Here is a 17,353-nt window from a genome sequence, read left to right on the forward strand (position 1 = left end):
GAGGGAACACAAGCAGGGGGAGTGGGAGAGGGAGAAGCAGGCTTCCCACTGAGCAGGGAGCCCAATGCAGGGCTCGATCCCAGGACCCTGGGATCATGACCTGAGCCGAAGGCAGACGCCCAACGACTGAGCCACCCAGGCACCCCTGAAGGGGCTGATCTTGATTGGGAATTGGTTTCTTAATGCTGAGCTGGGGTGGGGAGCTCATTGACAGCTAGAAATGCCCCCTCTGAGCCCATATCTACTCTGCCAACCACCCCTTCGATGGAAACCTTTATTTTCCTTTTGTACTAATATGATTTCCTATTTAAAAAGTCACCTTTAATATATACACTCACTAGAATCTTACCCAGCCTTAAAAGGAAGGACATTCTGACACCTGCTACAACAAAGATGGACCTTGAGACCATTATGCTCAGTGAGAGACGCCAGACACAGAAAGACGCATACTGTATGATTCCACTTACAGGAGGGACCTAGAGTCATCAAATCCGTAGAAGCAGAAAGCAGAGTAGAGGTTACCAGGGATCGGGGGTGGAGGAGTGGGGAGTGAGTGTTTAATAGGGACAGAGTATCAATTTTGCAAGATGCAAAGAGTTCTGGAAATAGATGGTGGTGATGGTTGCCCAATGATATGACTGTACTTAATACCACTGTGCTGTACACTTAAAAATAGTTAAGACAGTATATTTTTATGTTATATGTATTTGACCACAATTTAAAAATTAGAGCACCTGGGTGGCTCAGTCGGTTAAAGGGCCGCCTTTGGCTCAGGGCATGATCCCTGCATCCTATAATCAAGCCCCACATCAGGCTCCCTGCTCAGCGGGGAGTCTGCTTCTTCCTCCCCCTGCTCTTGTGCTCTCGCCTGCTCGCTCACTGTCTCGCTCCCTCTCAAATAAATAAAATTTAAAAATTAAAAAACAATAAAAATTTAAGTCGCTATGAAACATGGCTTGTAAAAATTAGTGAATCACAAAACAAGCAGACCAACTCCTCCCTTCCCTGACTTCCTGATGTAATAACTCTCCTGAGCATGGACTATATATCCTTATGGCCTATTTCCATGAGTTCACATGCATATATGTAGCTGTGGGAGAAAATACAGAGTCTTTTCTTTTCATATTTTTAAAAAATATTTTTTCAGTTCAAGTCATGATCTCAGGGTGGTGGGATCAAGCCCTGCATCAGGCTCTGCACTGGGCGTGGAGCTTGCTTAAGATTCTCTCCCTCCCTGGGGCGCCTGGGTGGCTCAGTCGTTCAGCATCTGGCTTCGGCTCAGGTCATGATCCCAGGGTCCTGGGATCGAGCCCCGCATCGGGCTCCCTGCTCGGCGGAAAGCCTGCTTCTCCCTGTCCCACTCCCCCTGCTTGTGTTCCCTCTCTCGATGTGTCTCTCTCTGTCAAATAAATAAATAAAATCGTAAAAATATATATATATAAATAAATAAAATATTTTTTCCTGCCCCATTCTTATTCCTTTCTCCTTTTGGGACTCTAATTATGTGCCTGTTAGATCTTCCAGTAGTCCCAAAGGTCACTGAGACTGTGTGCTTTTTTTTTTTTCCAATTGTGGTAAAACATACAAAACATAAAATTTACCATTTTAACCATTTTTAAGTGTGTGATTTAGTAGCCCAAAGTACATTCACAGCATTGTGCAAATGTCACCACTATTTCCAGATAGCACTTTTTTTTTTTTTAAAGATATTACTTTTAGGGGCGCCTGGGTGGCTCAGTCGTTAAGCATCTGCCTTCGGCTCAGTCATGATCCCGGGGTCCTGGGATCCAGCCCTGCATCAGGCTCCCTGCTCAGTGGGAAGCCTGCTTCTCCCTCTCCCTCTGCTGTCCCCCCTGCTTGGGTGCTCTCTCTCTCTGTCAAATAAATAAATGAATTCTTTAAAAAAATAAGTAAATAAAGATTTTACTTTTATTTTTTTATTTTTTAAAGATTTTATTTATTTATTTGACAGAGAGAGACACAGTGAGAGAGGGAACACAAGCAGGGGGAGTGGGAGAGGGAGAAGCAGGCTTCCCATGGAGCAGGGAGCCTGATGCGGGGCTCGATCCCAGGACCCTGGGATCATGTCCTGAGCCGAAGGCAGACACCCAACAACTGAGCCACCCAGGCGCCCCAAGATTTTACTTTTAAATAATCTCTACACCTATTGTGAGGTTCAAACTCATGACCCTGAGATCAAGAGTTGCATGCTCTTCTGTCTGAGCCACCGGGCATCCTCCAGATGACACATTTTTATTCAATCTTTGTTTTTTCTTCTCTGTCCTTCAGTTTGAATGTTTACTATTATCTAGCTCCTAATTCGTTGACTCTTCAATCATCTCCAATTGCTATCAAGCCCACATGTGATTTTGTAATTGCAAGTATTGTATTTTTCAGTTTTAGAATTTACATTTGGTTCTTTTTTTTTTTTTTTTTTACTTTTCCACTGAGGTTTCTTATTCGTTCATTCAGTAGGAACTAATTTTTTTTTCTTCACATCCTTGAATAGATTATAATAGCTGCTTCAAAGTCGGGATCTGCTCCTTCCAACATCTGGGTCACCTCAGAAGTTAGTTCCCATTAATTTCCTTCTGTCTTGAGTATGGTTCGTGTTGTCTTGTTTCTCCAAAGATCAAGTAATTTGGGGTTGTATTCTGGGCATTGTCAAGATGTATCGTGGAGACTCTGGATTCTGTTGTGGTCCTCTGGAGAGCACTGATTTTTTTTTTTTTTTTAATCAGGCAATTAACCTGTCTGGACTCACGCTCCAAAGTCTGTTTTCCTCATGGTGGGTGGCAGGTGAAATCTATCTTCCTTTCTTTCAGCCTTAGCTGGGCTGCTTGGAGTCTGCCCTGCACACACATGGTTCAGGGCTTAGCAGAGACGTGCGCAGAGTTTTTGTGTAGAATTTGGAACTTCCTTTTTCTGGCTCTCTCCCTTCCAACATGTTCCATCCCATTATTGAGCGATTGTGATCTTTCTGGGCTCTTCTCATTTTTCAAGCCAGTTTCTATTTCCAGTGAAGAGCAGTACAAATGGGAAACCCACCCTATGTTGCTCCCGTATGCCAGGTATAGACTCCCCTCCAACTACTCCCTATTTGGGGTCACTCTAGAGCAGTACCACCCAGTAGAATTTTCTACAACGATGGAACTGTTCCATATCTGCACTACTCTGGTAGCCGCAAGCTGTGTGTGGCTATTGAGTAGAGAAATTTTGCTGTGTGCAACTGAGGAATTGAATTTGAAATTGTGTTTCATTTCAGTTCATTGCAATTCAGATAGCCCGATGCTGCTGGTAGCTACCATGTTGGGGCTTTCAGGTAGTTGTGTTTTTGTATGTCATCCAGGGTTTCTGGTTGTCTCCGACGGGGCTAGTCTGATGCGGCTGACTCTGCCTTCAGTGGAAGCCGAGCTCTCCCGGTGCTTTTCTTTTTTTTTTTTTTAAAGATTTATTTATTTATTTGAGAGAGTGAGAATGAGAGAGAGTACATGAGAGGGGGGAGGGTCAGAGGGAGAAGCAGGCTCCTCGCTGAGCAGGGAGCCCGATGTGGGACTCGATCCCGGGACTCCAGGATCATGACCTGAGCCAAAGGCAGTTGCTTAACCAACTGAGCCACCCAGGCGCCCTTCTGGTGCTTTTCCATTGTGTAAATGACCTATTGGGCCATTAGTGGCTCCCCGAATTTTGCTTTTATTTTTTTTAACTCCCTGACACCCCCCTCCAACCCAAGTCAATGAGCATAATGTTTCCTCTTCTTTTTCCCCCTTTGGTAATTTTTCAAAAAGATATATTTATTTATTTTAGAGAGAGAAAGCCTGAGCACAAGGGGTAGAGGGAGAGGGAGAGAGAATCTTAAGCTGACTCCAAGGTGCAGAGCCCCCCCCCCCCGCCCCCATGGGGCTCAATCTCACGACACCAAGAGCACTACCTGAGCTGAAACCAAGAGTCAGTTGCTTAACTGACTGTACCACCTAGGTGCTCCTCCTTTGGTAGTTTTTTAAATTAAAATAATTGGGGGCACCTGAGTAGCATAGCTGGTTAAGCATCCGACTCTCGATTTCAGCTCAGGTCATGATCTCAGGGTCGTGATATCAAGCCCCGGGTCAGGCTCCACGCTGGGCATGGAGCCTGCTTAGGATTCTCTCTCTCCCTCTCCTCCTCACCCCCTTAAAAAAAATTTAACTGTCGTAAAATACACATAACATAAAACTTACCATCTTGACCATTTTTAAGTGTACAGTTCAGTATTGATACATTCACATTGTTGTGCATCCCTCTCCAGAACTTTCTCATCTCCCCAACCTGAGACTCTGTCCCCATGCAACACTGACTTCCCACCCCCTCCCCCACCCCTGGCGCCCACCATCTACTTCCTGATTCTATGGATGGGGCTCCTCTGGGGACCTCCTGGGAGCAGAATCCTACAGTGTCTGTCTTGTTGTGACTGGCTTCCTCAATTGAAAGTAATGGCCTCGGGCGCCTGGGTGGCTCAGTTGGTTAAGCGACTGCCTTCGGCTCAGGTCATGATCCTGGAGTCCCGGGATCGAGTCCCACATCAGGCTCCCTGCTCAGCGGGGGGGTCTGCTTATCCCTCTGACCCTCTTCCCTCTCATGCTCTCTGTCTCCCATTCTCTCTCTCAGATAAATAAATAAAAATCTTTAAAAAAAAAAAAAAAAGAAAGTAATGGCCTCAAGGTCCATCCATGATGTATCTTCCTCTGCCTTTCAGACTATAAGATTTCTTCGTATGGAGTCCTGAGGTTCTGATCCCCAACTGTTGGACATCAAGATTGCAAGTTTTCACTGGAAGGGAGAGAGGGACAGACTCCAAAAGGGCACAGGGAAATCCAGGGAGTGATGGATATGTTCATTATCTTGATGGGGGTGACGATTTCACACGTGTGAACATAGGTCAGAACACATCAAATCATGCACTTTAAACGTGCAGTTCCTTGTATGTCAGGGGTTCCTCAAAAAAGCTGTATTTTTGTTTTTATTCTAATGACCCAAGTGGGCTCCCCTTATCCCCCACCTGTAAGCTTCATCAGTCCCTGTGCGGGTAACTGTTAGATCCCGCTGCCCCCGCTTGCCTTTGGGACTGAGGACTGCTCCCTTCCCCCTCAAACTCCAAGAGACCTGATCATCTCTCCTTTCTTGGTCTTTGAAACCTCCCTGACTGACCGCCCCCCAATATACCCACACACCAAGTGATGCTGGGGACCCCAGAGGTCTCTTCCTGGCTCTCACTGTCCAGGGGGACACTCAGAGTCAGCTAGCTCTCTAAGCTCCGGGGCTGAAGAAAGCTCCGAAGAAAGGCCCAGGGGTGGGGCGCGGTGGGGCTGGCAAGGCTGTGGGGAGGGGGCTGTGCTGAGTGTGGGAAAGGCAGAGCAGGCCTCTTAAGGAGGAAGTAGAATCTGACCCAGCTCTTGAAAGACAAGTGGGAACTGGCCCACTGAAGCAGGGCATTTCAGGCAGAAGGCAGGCGGATGCAAAGTCCTGGACGTCGGACCAGTTGGGGGAGCTCATGGGCGTCCGAGCGCCGGGTGTGGGATAATGCAGGGGTGCAGGGGGTCCGTAGGAGGGAGCAGATGCCATCGGGGGGCCCGCGACCAGCCCAAGGCAGCTGCGAGTGATCCTCATGGTCCCATTGGTGGGTGTTTTCTTTGGGGGCTGGGAGCATTGCCAAGGGGTGGTTCTGAGAAGGTGCAGCCAGGGGAGTGGGAGGGCTGAAGAGCGTGGCCAGTGGGCTGGAGATACTGGGAAACCTGGTCCAGCTCACCTAAGCCCCTGAGCCTGCCGAGGGGTGTAGAAGTTAAGAAATCATGCGCTGAGGGACGCCTGGGTGGCGCAGTCGGTTAAGCCTTCGACTCTTGATTTCGGCTCAGGTTGTGATCTCAGGGTCGTGGGATCGAGCCCCGCGTTGGGCTCAGCGTGGAGTCTGTTTGTCCCCTCCCTCAGCTCCCTCCCCCACATGCGCTCACCCTCTCTCTCAAGTAAATAAATAAAATCTTTAAAAAAAGAAATCACGTGCTGAGCAACTGGTGCCCTGAAAACACAGAGAGAAGGTGGGGGAGAAAACTCGATAGGTGGAGGCAGGCCCGGGGAGGCTTCACAGGGTCCTGTGAGCCCTGAGCCCACTGCGGGTACCGAGCAGCCCCCTTGCCACCCTGGTGAGCTTCCGGTTCTAGCTCTCTCCCTTGCTGGCTGAATGGCCAGCAGCTTCTGGCTTTAAGTCTCAGCCTTCCCAGTTCCGAAATGGGGCGACAGTGGATCTCCTTTATGGGGATCAAGCTGACCTTGCCTGTTAAAACAGGTGGTTTCTTTTAAAGTAAGCTCCACACCCAGCATGGGGCTTGAGCTCACAGCCCTGAGATCAAGAGTCACATGTTCCACCAACTGGGCCAACCAGGAGAGCCGGTGGGTTGTTTTTTTTTTTTTTCCTAGAAAGTCTGACCACCTGCAGTGAAGTCCTCACATCCACCCACCTGTCCATGTGTCTATACTACCCATTCATTTATCCACTTAGCAGTTAGTTGGCACCTAATGTTGTGCCAGGCCCTATCTCAGGATATGGCAGTGCCTAAAACAACATTCTAGCCTTCAGGAGTCTTACGTCTTGGGGCGAGGCAGATGAACAAATAACAGATCAAGTAGGACAAGAGGGCTGAAGGAACAAAACAGTGTGAGGAGATGGAATAATACACAGGCTTCTTTGGTAGTGATCTGAGAAGGTTTCTCTGAGCGGAGATGTGAGTAATGAGAGCTAGACACAGGGATGTGTAAGGGAACAGCATGTGCAAAGGCCCTGGGGCAAGAATGAGCTTGGTGAGCTGGATACAGCACATACAAAGGCCCTGGGGCAGGAATGAGCTTGGGGAGCTGGACACAGCACATGCAAAGGCCCTGGGGCAGGAATGAGCTTGGTGAATTAGAAGGCCAGAAAGCAGCCATTGCAATAAGTTGAGTTGGTGGGGTGTGGGAGGGTGTATCAACAGAACCAGAGTATGGAGGGCAGAAGTGTGTCTTTTTTTTTTTTAATTTTTCTTATTTTTTAAATTATTTAAAATTTATTTATTTAGAGGGAGGAAGGGAAAGAGAGAATCTTAAGCAGACCCCACACCCAGCACAGAGCCTGACACGGGGCTCGATCTCATGACCCTGAGATCATGACCTGGGTGGAAATCAAGAGTCGGACACTTAACCAACTGAGCCGCCCAGGCGCCCCCGGAAGTGTGTCTAAATTTGAGGGGTTGGGGTATAAGGCAGAGTTCTGCACCTGGGGCCGGGCAGGGAGCACAGCCTGTAGGGACTCTGCTCAGAGAGCCCACAGTGCGGGAACCAAGGCTATCTGCAGGGGGCAGCCAGGGCCCGGTGCAGGGGGGGCTGTGGTTATCGCCACACAACCCCCACGTAGCACATCATGTGTTCCCTGCCTGGGCCTCCAGCCACAACAGTCAGGTGACCCCCGGCAGCAGGCCAGGCTGCAGGAGCGAGAGGGAGGGTGGAGTGTGTGTGTGTGTGTGTGTGTGTGTGTGTGTGTGTGTCCATCCCTGGGCAGCCCAAACATCTGGAGTCTGAATTGATTTCTTTTTTCACAACCCTGGGCAAGTCCTGTATTTCCAGCTAGGTTTAAAATAAAACAAACCTTCTGTGCATAACCCTGCTCTGCCGGGCCATGCTGGGGGGCATTCCGGAGTTCCAGGGAGCAGCAGGGGTCCAGCCAGCCAGGGGTCAGACCCCCGAGGGGGGACAGGGATCCTCTGCTCATCCTCTCCTCCCCATATCAGCACAAAGCCCTAATCTCTCTCTCTAGGTCTGAGGATATTTTTAACCACTAAGAAGGATTATCAGAGTCTGGCTCCCAGGTGGCAGGAGCAGGGCTGGGAGTGAGGCCAAAGAGGCTTGAAGACACAGCAGCCTTGCTGGGAGACTAGGAGCAGGGCAGGGGTGATGGGGATTTAGGCTCAGGCTGGTTGGGCTGGACCAGCCACTCACTCATTCGGTGATTCTCCAAATGACCCCTCGGTGGCCCTGGCCAAGCCCAGCCTGAGTTCACCAGCTACAGCTTTAAGGGAAAGCTGCAGAGGTCAGGGAGGTTCTGGGAAGAACCTTCCGGAACCTGCTGCATGCAGGCCAGCACCCCTCCTCCCCAGACTGTCCCTCATCCCAGCTTCCCCTCTCCGCTGCTAACAACATGCAAGTTAGTCCTACGTAGCGCTCACTCCACCACCCCGTGTGCAAAGGGTTCTTGTTACCCCATTTCACAGATGAGGGAACGGAGGCACAGAACAGCCTGGTTGCCTGCCTTAGGTTGCTCGCCTGGTAAATGGGTGAGGCAGGAATCACCTCGCTGTGATACCAGTGTGGAGTGTTGGTGAACTGCCCGGCCCCCTGGGCCCCATACAACAGCCTGGAAAAACAGGCCATCTGGCTGTACCCATTTTTCAGATGGGGCAGCCGGGCCCAGTGTGGCAGAATCACAGGAAATGAGCAGAGGAGCTGCAGCCCAAAGGAGAAAACTGAAAATTGATGAGGAATGCCACCCTGAGCCTCATTCCTTCCCGTCCCCTGGGAAGGATGTGTCTGTTGGGGGTCAGGTGGGGAGTGGAAGAGAAGTCTGGGCCTTGCTGGCCATGAATGTCCAGTAACAGCCGCACCTGAGCCCCTCCTGTGTGCTAGGAGGGGACAGACACACAGGTGAGAGAAAGGGTAGGGCTTCCAGGGCTGAGACCTCTGCAGTCAGGTGGGGTAGTCTGACATGGACGCCAGAAAGGGCTGGGCTTGCTTTGGCTGAGGGGACTGGGGTTCCAGGCTGATCATGCTTCCTTCCTTCTCCACCCCCCACTGTCTCTAAAAATACTTCATAACTAGCTCCCAACATCACAGTGAGTGAGGCAGGGCTGGGGGAGTGCACTTTAACTAAACCCAAGGTGGAGGCAATCAGGAGGTACCTCCAGGAGGAAGCGACAAATGAACTGGGTTTTGAGGGATGCCTAGGAGTTTGCCAGACAGACAAGAAAGGTGTGTAAGCCCTCTGGAGACAGAGACCTTGCCTGCTTCCCTCACAGTTTAGTGTCCTCAGCACCCAGCATAGGGCAGTAAATATTCAATGGGCATTCTAGGCAGAAGACAGCACTTGTAAAAGCTGGCTGTGTGAAATCCTATGGTGTGGTGGGAGCAGAAAGTGTCAGGCAGTGAATGGGGGGCTTGGAAGCGGGGACATCGGCGGAGGCCCGAGATTGGAAGATGTCCTTGCTCTTGCGTGTTCCCCCTTGTCTCCGAAGCTCATCACGATTTGCAAGCAGCACAGCGGTGGTGGATCCTCATCTGGGCACCCCTGAGTGAGAGAAGAATATGGGATTGGGGGCCTAGACTCCTGGATACCTGCTTCGGCTCTGGCCGGCCGGGGGCTTTCCTGGGACTCCCAACCCATTTCCATCTGCGCTGAGCGGCGGGGGAGGGAGGTGTGCTGAGAGTGGGAGGAGGCTGGAGAGGCCGTGCAGTGGGCGTGGCTCCGGTTGGGAGGTGGGAACGCCCCCGCTGGGCATGCGCCCTCAGGCCCCAGGGGGTGCTCCAGATCAAGCCAACCTTGCCTGTTAGTGAAGCTAGTTTCTTTTTTTTTTTTAAAGATTTATTTATTTATTTGAGAGAGTGAGAATGAGAGAGAAGTACATGAGAGCGGGGAGGGTCAGTCGGAAGATCGTGCAGCTCTTGATCTCGGGGTCGTGAGTTCGAGCCCCAGGTTGTGTGTAGAGATTACTTAAAAATAAATAAACAAACTTAAAAAAGTAGTCTCTGGAAACCTGCTCCTCCTCTCCACCCCCTTCCAGTGGATAGCACCTCCTTCTGGCCATTGCTTATGAAGTTGGACAGGCAGCTTCCCTGTGACCCAGCCATCCCACCCCGGGGGGTTGACCAGGGAGACGTGTATGCTCCTAACAGCTTTGCTCATAATCACCCCAAACGGAAAGCATCCCAGTCACCCATCAACAAGCAAATGATATGTATCCACGATTCAATAGGAAAAAAGGCTACCAATAGATGCTATGACATGGATGAATCTCAAAACCATTACACGGAGCGAAAGAAGCCAGACACAAAGATGGAGTGTGTGATTCCGTTTCTATGAAGTTCTAGCACAGACGGGACGAATGCATGATGGAAACAAAAATCAGGACAGAGGTGACCTTTGGACGGGGGAGATGGAGATTGACCGGAGAGGGGCACGAGAGCTTTGTGGAGGGACGGGAATATCCGTGGTTGGAGGCTGCGTCACGCAGGTACCTGTATTTGTCCGAACTCAGCGACTGTACACTTAAGGATTTATGCATTTCGCTCTAGTAAATTTTATCTTCAAAGAAAAAAAAACCATTAGCAAATACTGAAGCCTAGCTAATGATCTGCATGCTGAAATATTTAGGGGTGATGCAGCTTGATGTCTGCTGCTTATTTTAAAATGCATCTGGAAAAATAAAATGGCCGGATTGGGGGGGAAGGAGGGGGGCGGATGGGCGGGGGAAGGAGAGGGGGCGGATAGATGCACTGACAGACATGAAATAGAGCAGGTAGAGCAAAATGTGGACGGTAGAATCTAATGGTGGGTTCTGGGAGTTCACTGTAAATTCTTTCAACTTTTCTTTAGGTTTGAAATTTTTCATCACAAATGTTGGGGGAAGTCATCCCAACTCCTCCCTGAAGCCCACAGGCCCTGCATGACCTACCCCTGTCCCCCTCCCTGCCTTCCCCACCTCACTCTCTCCCCCTCACTCATTCCGCTCCAGCCACAGGAGCCTCTTGCTGTTCCCCCAACACTCTGAGCTCGGTTCTGCCTCAGGGCCTTTGCACCTGCTGCTTCTTTCTCTGAAAGTCCCTCCCTACCACCACTACTCTCTTCTGCATAAACCCAGGCCCTCCTCATCTCTGGGTCTCCGCTCAGATGGTATCTCCTCAGGCTTTCATTGGTCACCTCATTTAAAATCATGGTACCCTGCTCATTTTCAAGCAGGCCCATCACACGGTCCTATCTCATTTATGAATCTGTGTACTTGTGTGTTGGCTGACCCCCCTGCTGGACTGAGAGCTCCACGGGGACAGGAATGGGTCTGCTTTTTTTTCCGCTGTGTCCCCAACACCTAGCCGCATGCTGGCATGAACAAGTGTCAGAGAACAGAGGGACAGCTGGGTGGGCAGATGGATGGACGGACAGACAGATGGGTGGATGGACAGATGGGTAGATGGACAAGGTGGGCAGGCGGATGGATGAACAGATGACTGGATGGATGGATGGACAGATGGATGACTGGTCGGTGGGTTGGTTGGTGGTTGGACGGACAGATGGATGGACAGACAATGAGTGGATGGACAGACAGGTAGATCAGCAGATAAGAAGGCGGATGGATGGATGGATGGATGGGATGGACGGACATAATGATGAACAAACATCCCAAGTGGGGACTGGTGTGGGGGTCTGGGCACTTGTCTTAAGATCTCAGGAAAGGGCAGAGCTGCTTGGGCTCCTCAAGATGGCTGCTGGAAAGCCTTCTCAGGGGAAGGAAAGCTCACCTGATTACCGCTCCAGTGACCTGGCGAGCACGTCATCACTAGGCACGCTTGCCCGGCCGCAGCCCAGCCTCATAGCAAGCGAGGCTGCTGACGTTCACACCTGGAAGGATGCTCAGGAAGCGAACTGCAGATTTCCTCAACTGGTCATCTTTGGGCTGCATTGGAGGCACTTTCCCACATGATAGGAGACCTTCCTGGACATTTGAGAACTCGACTTTATGACCCCAGTCAGCCAGTCCCCTGACTTCTGGCCACCTCTTTTGCACCTGTGAAGTGCAAAGTAATAACCCTTTTCATGAGGTGTGTTTTCAGGGCTAGCAGGCACCCGGGGAAGCACTTGGTGTTGTCAGGCTGGGCTGACAGGTGGGCTACTGCCCCTGTTTGACAAATGAACTTGAGATTCAGAGCGGTCAGGTCACTTGCCTGAGGGCACTCAGCCCAAGTCCCTCCTTAACCCAGGCTGTAATAAACTCAAGGTTGCCGGGCATCTAGGGGGCAGGCGGTGAGGATGGGGTGGTGGGCCCTCCCGCGAGCTGCGCTCCCGTTAACTGGACCATGTGCCCACAGGATGTGGTCCAGCCTCAGCGAATGGTTTTGGCAGGAGAGGCTGTGGCTGCCACCCAACAACTCGTGGGCTGCCCTGGAGGACCGGGATGGCCTGGTCTACGCCCACCCCCGGGATATGCTGGCAGCCCTGCCCCTGGCGCTGGCCCTGGTGGTCATGCGCTTCGTCTTCGAGAGGTGAGTGTCCGCCTCTCAGCGGTGCCCGGCCCCGCTGTTGTTCCCATGTGCGCAGTGCTCACCCTGGCCATCCGTCCTGTGTGGTTTTCGTCCTAATGCATCCTGGATGGAGCCTGGCTTGGAGGCCGTGCCTTTCCCAGCTCCACCTTGCCCCTAGCCACCACCGCCCACACTCTTCCAGCCTCTGAGGGGCTGGTTTGCTGTTACCGCGGCGGCCTGCCGCTTGGGTCTGGGCGTGCCTTGGGTGTCGTCAGCAAATGGCGGGAGGCCCCGGAGGGCGCGTGTTCTTGCTTTGCTGACCAAGGATGGGTCTGCAGAGGCCAGTCAGCAAGCAAAGAAACTTTTTTTTTCTTTTTAAGATTTTATTTATTTGAGAGAGAGAGATCACCAGCAACGGGGGAAGGGTAGAGGGAGAAGCAGAAGCAGACTCCCCGCTGAGCAGGAAGCCCAATACGATGGGGAGGCGGCTCCATCTCAGGACCCTGAGATCATGATCTGAGCCGAAGGCAGATGCTTAACCGCTTAACCAAAGCAAAGAGCAAAGACATTCTTGCCCACTCCCTCCTGCCTCTCTCCTATAGGCAAGGTGACCCTCAACCTCACCATCCCCCTCAGCCCCCACAAACCCCCAGCCCCCACAACCCCCAGCTCACCCCACCATCCCTCCCTCACCCCCCCACCTCCCTCCCCCTGCCATCCTTCCATCCGCCCCCTACTTACCCCTCTCTCACCCCCCACCTCACCCTCTCCACCCCTCCCTCCTGGCTCCTAACACCTTCCCTCCTCCCTCTGTAGCCAAAGGAAGGAGCAAAAGCACTCTGGCCTCCCCTTTTGTGCCTAAACTAGCCCTGCCTCCCCTTCCCCTGTCCCCATCCCCAGCCTCTTGCAGCCTGGTGCTGCCCCCCACCAGAATATATGTCACCACCACCCCCCACAGGTTCCCAGCAACCTGATTGCCAAACCCTGTAGATTTTCAGTCATTTCTTATGGGACCCAGACACTGCTTCAAACTGGGTCTCCTCCTCTTTCCCTGGCTGGCTGTCTCCTGGGCCAGAACATCTCTCCTGGCGTCCCTTCCCTGGTCCCAGGTAGCCCCACCCTTCCCACCTGACCAGCCCTGTAGTCAAAGCTTTCAGACCTGCCCTGCCAGGCCCCTTTGCTGCGGGCCCCCCATGATCGGCCACCCCCACAAGGTTCCCCCTCCCGCCTCCCTCCCTCCCCACGCCCTCCGCAGGTCCACTACCTCTTATGCGGCCACCTGGCCTCTGCACTCACCCCTCTGCAGTTCCTTCAAGGCTGGGTTGCAGGAAGCCCGCAGGGCCCCTCTGCTGTCCCTCCCCCACTCCCCAGAGCCCTTCGCCCCCACTCCCCAGAGCCCTTCGCCCCCTTCAGCCTCTGCTTTGGGTCCCTGGCTTTGTCCTGCCCTGACCACAGGGACACGGGAGCATTCTGCATCTTGCTTTGTCTCTCCGGTTCCGGAGGAGCTTCCTGGTGTCTGGGCTCCCTGGATACAGCCTGGACCCGGGGGGGACCCAAGGAATACCCACTGAGGTTGTATTTATTTAACAGATAGCCTCTAAGCGCCTACTCTGTGCCCACCATTGTTCTGAGCAGCTTATGCGTCTTAGCTCTCGGGGCAACCCCGTGAGGTGGTACTATTATCCCCATTTTACAGACTAGGAAATGGAGGCCCAGAGGTCAAGGGAGGCCTGTGGTCACACACAGGGTAGGTCATCTGGGACTGAGGCTTTGCCTGAGGGATTCTAAGAGGCTCAAGTCAGCCAGGCTTTGAAGGGCGAGTCGCCAGCTTTCCTGCGGGGGGGGGGGGGGGGGAGGACATGAGACTACGCCCAGGTTCACTACTGGAACCTGGAGTGGGGGGTTGTGTATTTAATTAATGGCCTCATCAGAGGTAGGGGGTTGTGTTCACATCCCAGAGGTGTCCTTTTAAAGGGCCATGGGGATAAGATAGCTTTTCCAGGGTCGAAGGCAGAGGTTCTCGCCATTTTGAAGTAAATCCTGGGCCAGTCTGCTACCCACTTGCTGTGTAACCTTGGGCATCTCTCTAAACTGTCTGGGCCTCAGTTTGCCCATCAAGACAATGGGGACTTTGACAATAGAGCTAAATGAGCCGGCAGCTAATGTGCACTTGGACCCATGCTTGGCAGATGTCAGCACTCAAGAAATGACAGTCCCCTCTTCCCCCACTCCCCATCATGACTGAGTCTGGAAGGAGTTCCTTGCTGAGCTGCTCTGAGCCTCAGTTTCCCCAAATGCAGGGTGATGTTTGGTGCGTAGGAAGTTCCGGGGGGCGGGGTCTAGTGGGACGTATGATGACTGGCCAGGGACCGGGCCCCTCCACATGTCCACACTGGGAGAAGGGAGGCCTGAGTGGAGGCCTGAGTGGGAGTGCCCCTGCTCCTTTCTGCCTGTGGGGACCCCCCAGCCTGGCAGGAGACAGACAAGGACCCGGACCACCATGAGACAAGCAGTGAGGGGTCTCTATTTCCTGTTTGGAACTGAGTGGAGCTGCCTGAGACCCCGAAAACTAACCTCCACATCCCCACTCTGAAGACCGGCCGCCCAGCTGCCTTTCTTAGGTTTGGTCCCAGTGCAGCGGCCAGGCTACCCCTCCAGGCTCCCAGTGTGTGACCTGGCCCCTCTGAGCCTCAGTTTCCCCACCTGGATTGACAGGCTCTGTCTCCCCTGCACCCAGATTTGTTGGCATGCCCCTGAGCCGGTTGCTAGGTGTGCGCAATCATGCCAGGAGGCTGGTGAAGCCCAATGCCACTCTGGAGAAGTACTTCGTCACAGAAGGGTGGAAGCCCAAGGAGGTGAGAGCCCCCCGATGCCCCTCTCCATCCCCGTCGGCCTGGGGGGGGGGGGGCGTGTGGATGGGGCCTGGGGGTGGGATGGGGCCTGTTGTCAGGAACAGGGAAAGCCCAGGGCAGCCTCTGTGCCCCCACAGCGCTCCTACGCCCACTCCACCAGCCAGCCCAGCTGTCCCAGTGGGCAGATCCTGCGCCTGGGGGGGTGGGGAGCAGGTCTCTGCTGAGCTGGTAAGAGAGGAAGGCCTGACTGCTGGGGGATGGGGGGGCGTCGACCACAGCAGACTTGTACTGAACTGTGGCTCTCGGTAGAGGGGACCTTCCTCCTCCGTGGTCACCCTCCCTCTGCAGGTAGGGGTGGAAGGCAAGGTCTCAACTACCTGCCTGGGGCGGGGGTAAGACCTGACTCTTCTGGAAGGGTATAGGAAAACCTCTAGGGGGGCTGCCCCACCCCCAGCCGCTTTTAGTCCCAGTCCCCATCAGCCACCTGCCTCTCCTGTGAGCAGGGCTGATCTTCATACTGCCTGTTTTGGGGGGACCCCCCCATGTCCATAGGCAGACAATCCCACAGGCGAGGTCTAGGGTAGGGGGGAGCACAGCTGGGTCTCATCTGTCCTGGGACATGGACGGGAAGCCTCCTCTGTGACTCCCCCCGCATCACCTCTCCCCAGCCCCAGATGGCCCTCCTGGCGGCCCAGTGTGGCCTCACACTGCAGCAGACCCAGCGCTGGTTCCGGAGGCGCCGGAACCAGGACCGGCCCTGCCTGACCAAGAAGTTCTGCGAGGCCAGGTAAGCCCCGGGGTGGGGCTGAGGCGGGGGCTCTGGGGGTGCGGGGCGGGGGGGTGGAGCCCGGGCCTCCTCCGGTGGCTGCCTCATGGGCTCCCTCCCCATCTGCAGCTGGAGGTTTGCTTTCTACCTGTGCTCCTTCTTTGGTGGCTTGTCCATCCTCTACCACGTGAGTGTTCCTGGCCGCTTGCCTGCCCCGCCGCCCATCCCACAAGCCCTTGCGGTGCACTGGGCCTGGACTGGGGGGTGCGGAGGGGTTCGGGCAGAGGGAGCCCCTGCAAAAGCGTCCGCTCAGGTGCCTTTTGAGGACATGCTGTGCACCGGAGCTGGGGGTCCGCAGCCCACAGCTCTGGGTCTAGAATGAGAGCAGCCCTGGGGAGGGCCCGCCCGGGGGGGTAGAGGGCTGGGCTCTGACCTCTGGGCAGCCTCAGACTCCCGTGTCCCTGCAGGAGTCATGGCTGTGGACACCGGCAATGTGCTGGGACAGTTACCCAAATCAGGTGAGTGGCAGGTGGAGCTCGGAGGCTGGGGGTGGGGGGTGGGGTGGTTAGAGTTCCTTCAGCCGCGGGCGGGAGAGCCAACCGCGGACATCACACGACTCCCCTTCGAGTTCCACTCTGTATTTTTGCCTCCCCTGCGGAATGGGGAGGGGCCAGACACCGGGAACCTCCGAGCAGGAGCTGCTGCAAAACCACTGGCCCTTGACTACCTCCGGGGACGGGGAGCTTACACCTTCTTCACTCATTGGGATTCAAGGGTCCTGCTTCTGAGCAAGCGAGGAGGGCCCTGAGCCATGCCCCGCCACCCCCGAGCCTCGACCCCCCCCCCACAGCTAACCTTGCCCCACGCCCCTACAGCCCCTGAAACCGGCCCTGTATTATTGGTACCTCCTGGAGCTGAGTTTCTACGTCTCACTGCTGATCACGCTGCCTTTTGATGTCAAGCGTAAGGTGAGGCTGGGCCGAGAATCTGGCTGGGAAGTGATACTGGGGGTAGGGGGGGGAAGTTGTGATCCAATCACGCATAGGGAGGGATGGCTTCACCCCCTACCCTGAGACCCCCCCCCCCCTCTGGTGCCTCAGGCAGGAGGACCCGCAGTCCACAAGGTACAGATGCCTGCCAGCCAGCCCCCAGAGAGGGCCTGCCCCCAGCCCGGTGGGGTGCCCCCCCAGACTCATCCCTGCTCTGACCCACCGTCTCCCGCAGGATTTCAAGGAGCAGGTGGCACACCACTTCGTGACCATCATCCTGATCATGTTCTCCTACAGCGCAAACCTGCTGCGCATCGGGTCCCTGGTGCTGCTGCTGCATGACGCCTCCGACTACCTCCTGGAGGTGGGCCTGGCCCAGCCTGACCCCGCCCCCAGCCCCACCCTCCCAGCCTGACCCTCCCCCGCTCCATCCTCCCAGCCCCACCCTCCCAGCCTCACCC

The 17,353-nt window shown here is 54.1% G+C and overlaps 1 protein-coding gene across 4 annotated transcripts in view; it reads left to right on the forward strand.

Moving 5' to 3' along the window:
• Nucleotides 1-17,353, forward strand: part of CERS4 (ceramide synthase 4) — a 31,195-nt gene that overhangs the window by 9,646 nt on the left and 4,196 nt on the right. For 2 of the 4 annotated variants that reach the window (XM_021705102.2, XM_021705103.2), the window contains exons 2-8: nt 12,133-12,306; nt 15,023-15,140; nt 15,806-15,924; nt 16,033-16,090; nt 16,371-16,421; nt 16,779-16,871; nt 17,128-17,256. In XM_021705102.2, the coding sequence (XP_021560777.1) occupies nt 12,134-12,306; nt 15,023-15,140; nt 15,806-15,924; nt 16,033-16,090; nt 16,371-16,421; nt 16,779-16,871; nt 17,128-17,256 (741 nt within the window). In that variant the 5' untranslated portion in view covers nt 12,133. Of the gene's footprint in view, nt 1-10,231; nt 10,284-11,920; nt 12,307-15,022; nt 15,141-15,805; nt 15,925-16,032; nt 16,091-16,370; nt 16,422-16,778; nt 16,872-17,127; nt 17,257-17,353 lie in introns of those variants that run through there. The other 2 variants (XM_021705101.2, XM_044918270.1) reach the window with 2 other exon arrangements.

The sequence above is a fragment of the Neomonachus schauinslandi genome, chromosome 1 (genome assembly GCF_002201575.2).
Source record: "Neomonachus schauinslandi chromosome 1, ASM220157v2, whole genome shotgun sequence".
In the NCBI taxonomy this organism is placed as follows: domain Eukaryota; kingdom Metazoa; phylum Chordata; class Mammalia; order Carnivora; family Phocidae; genus Neomonachus; species Neomonachus schauinslandi.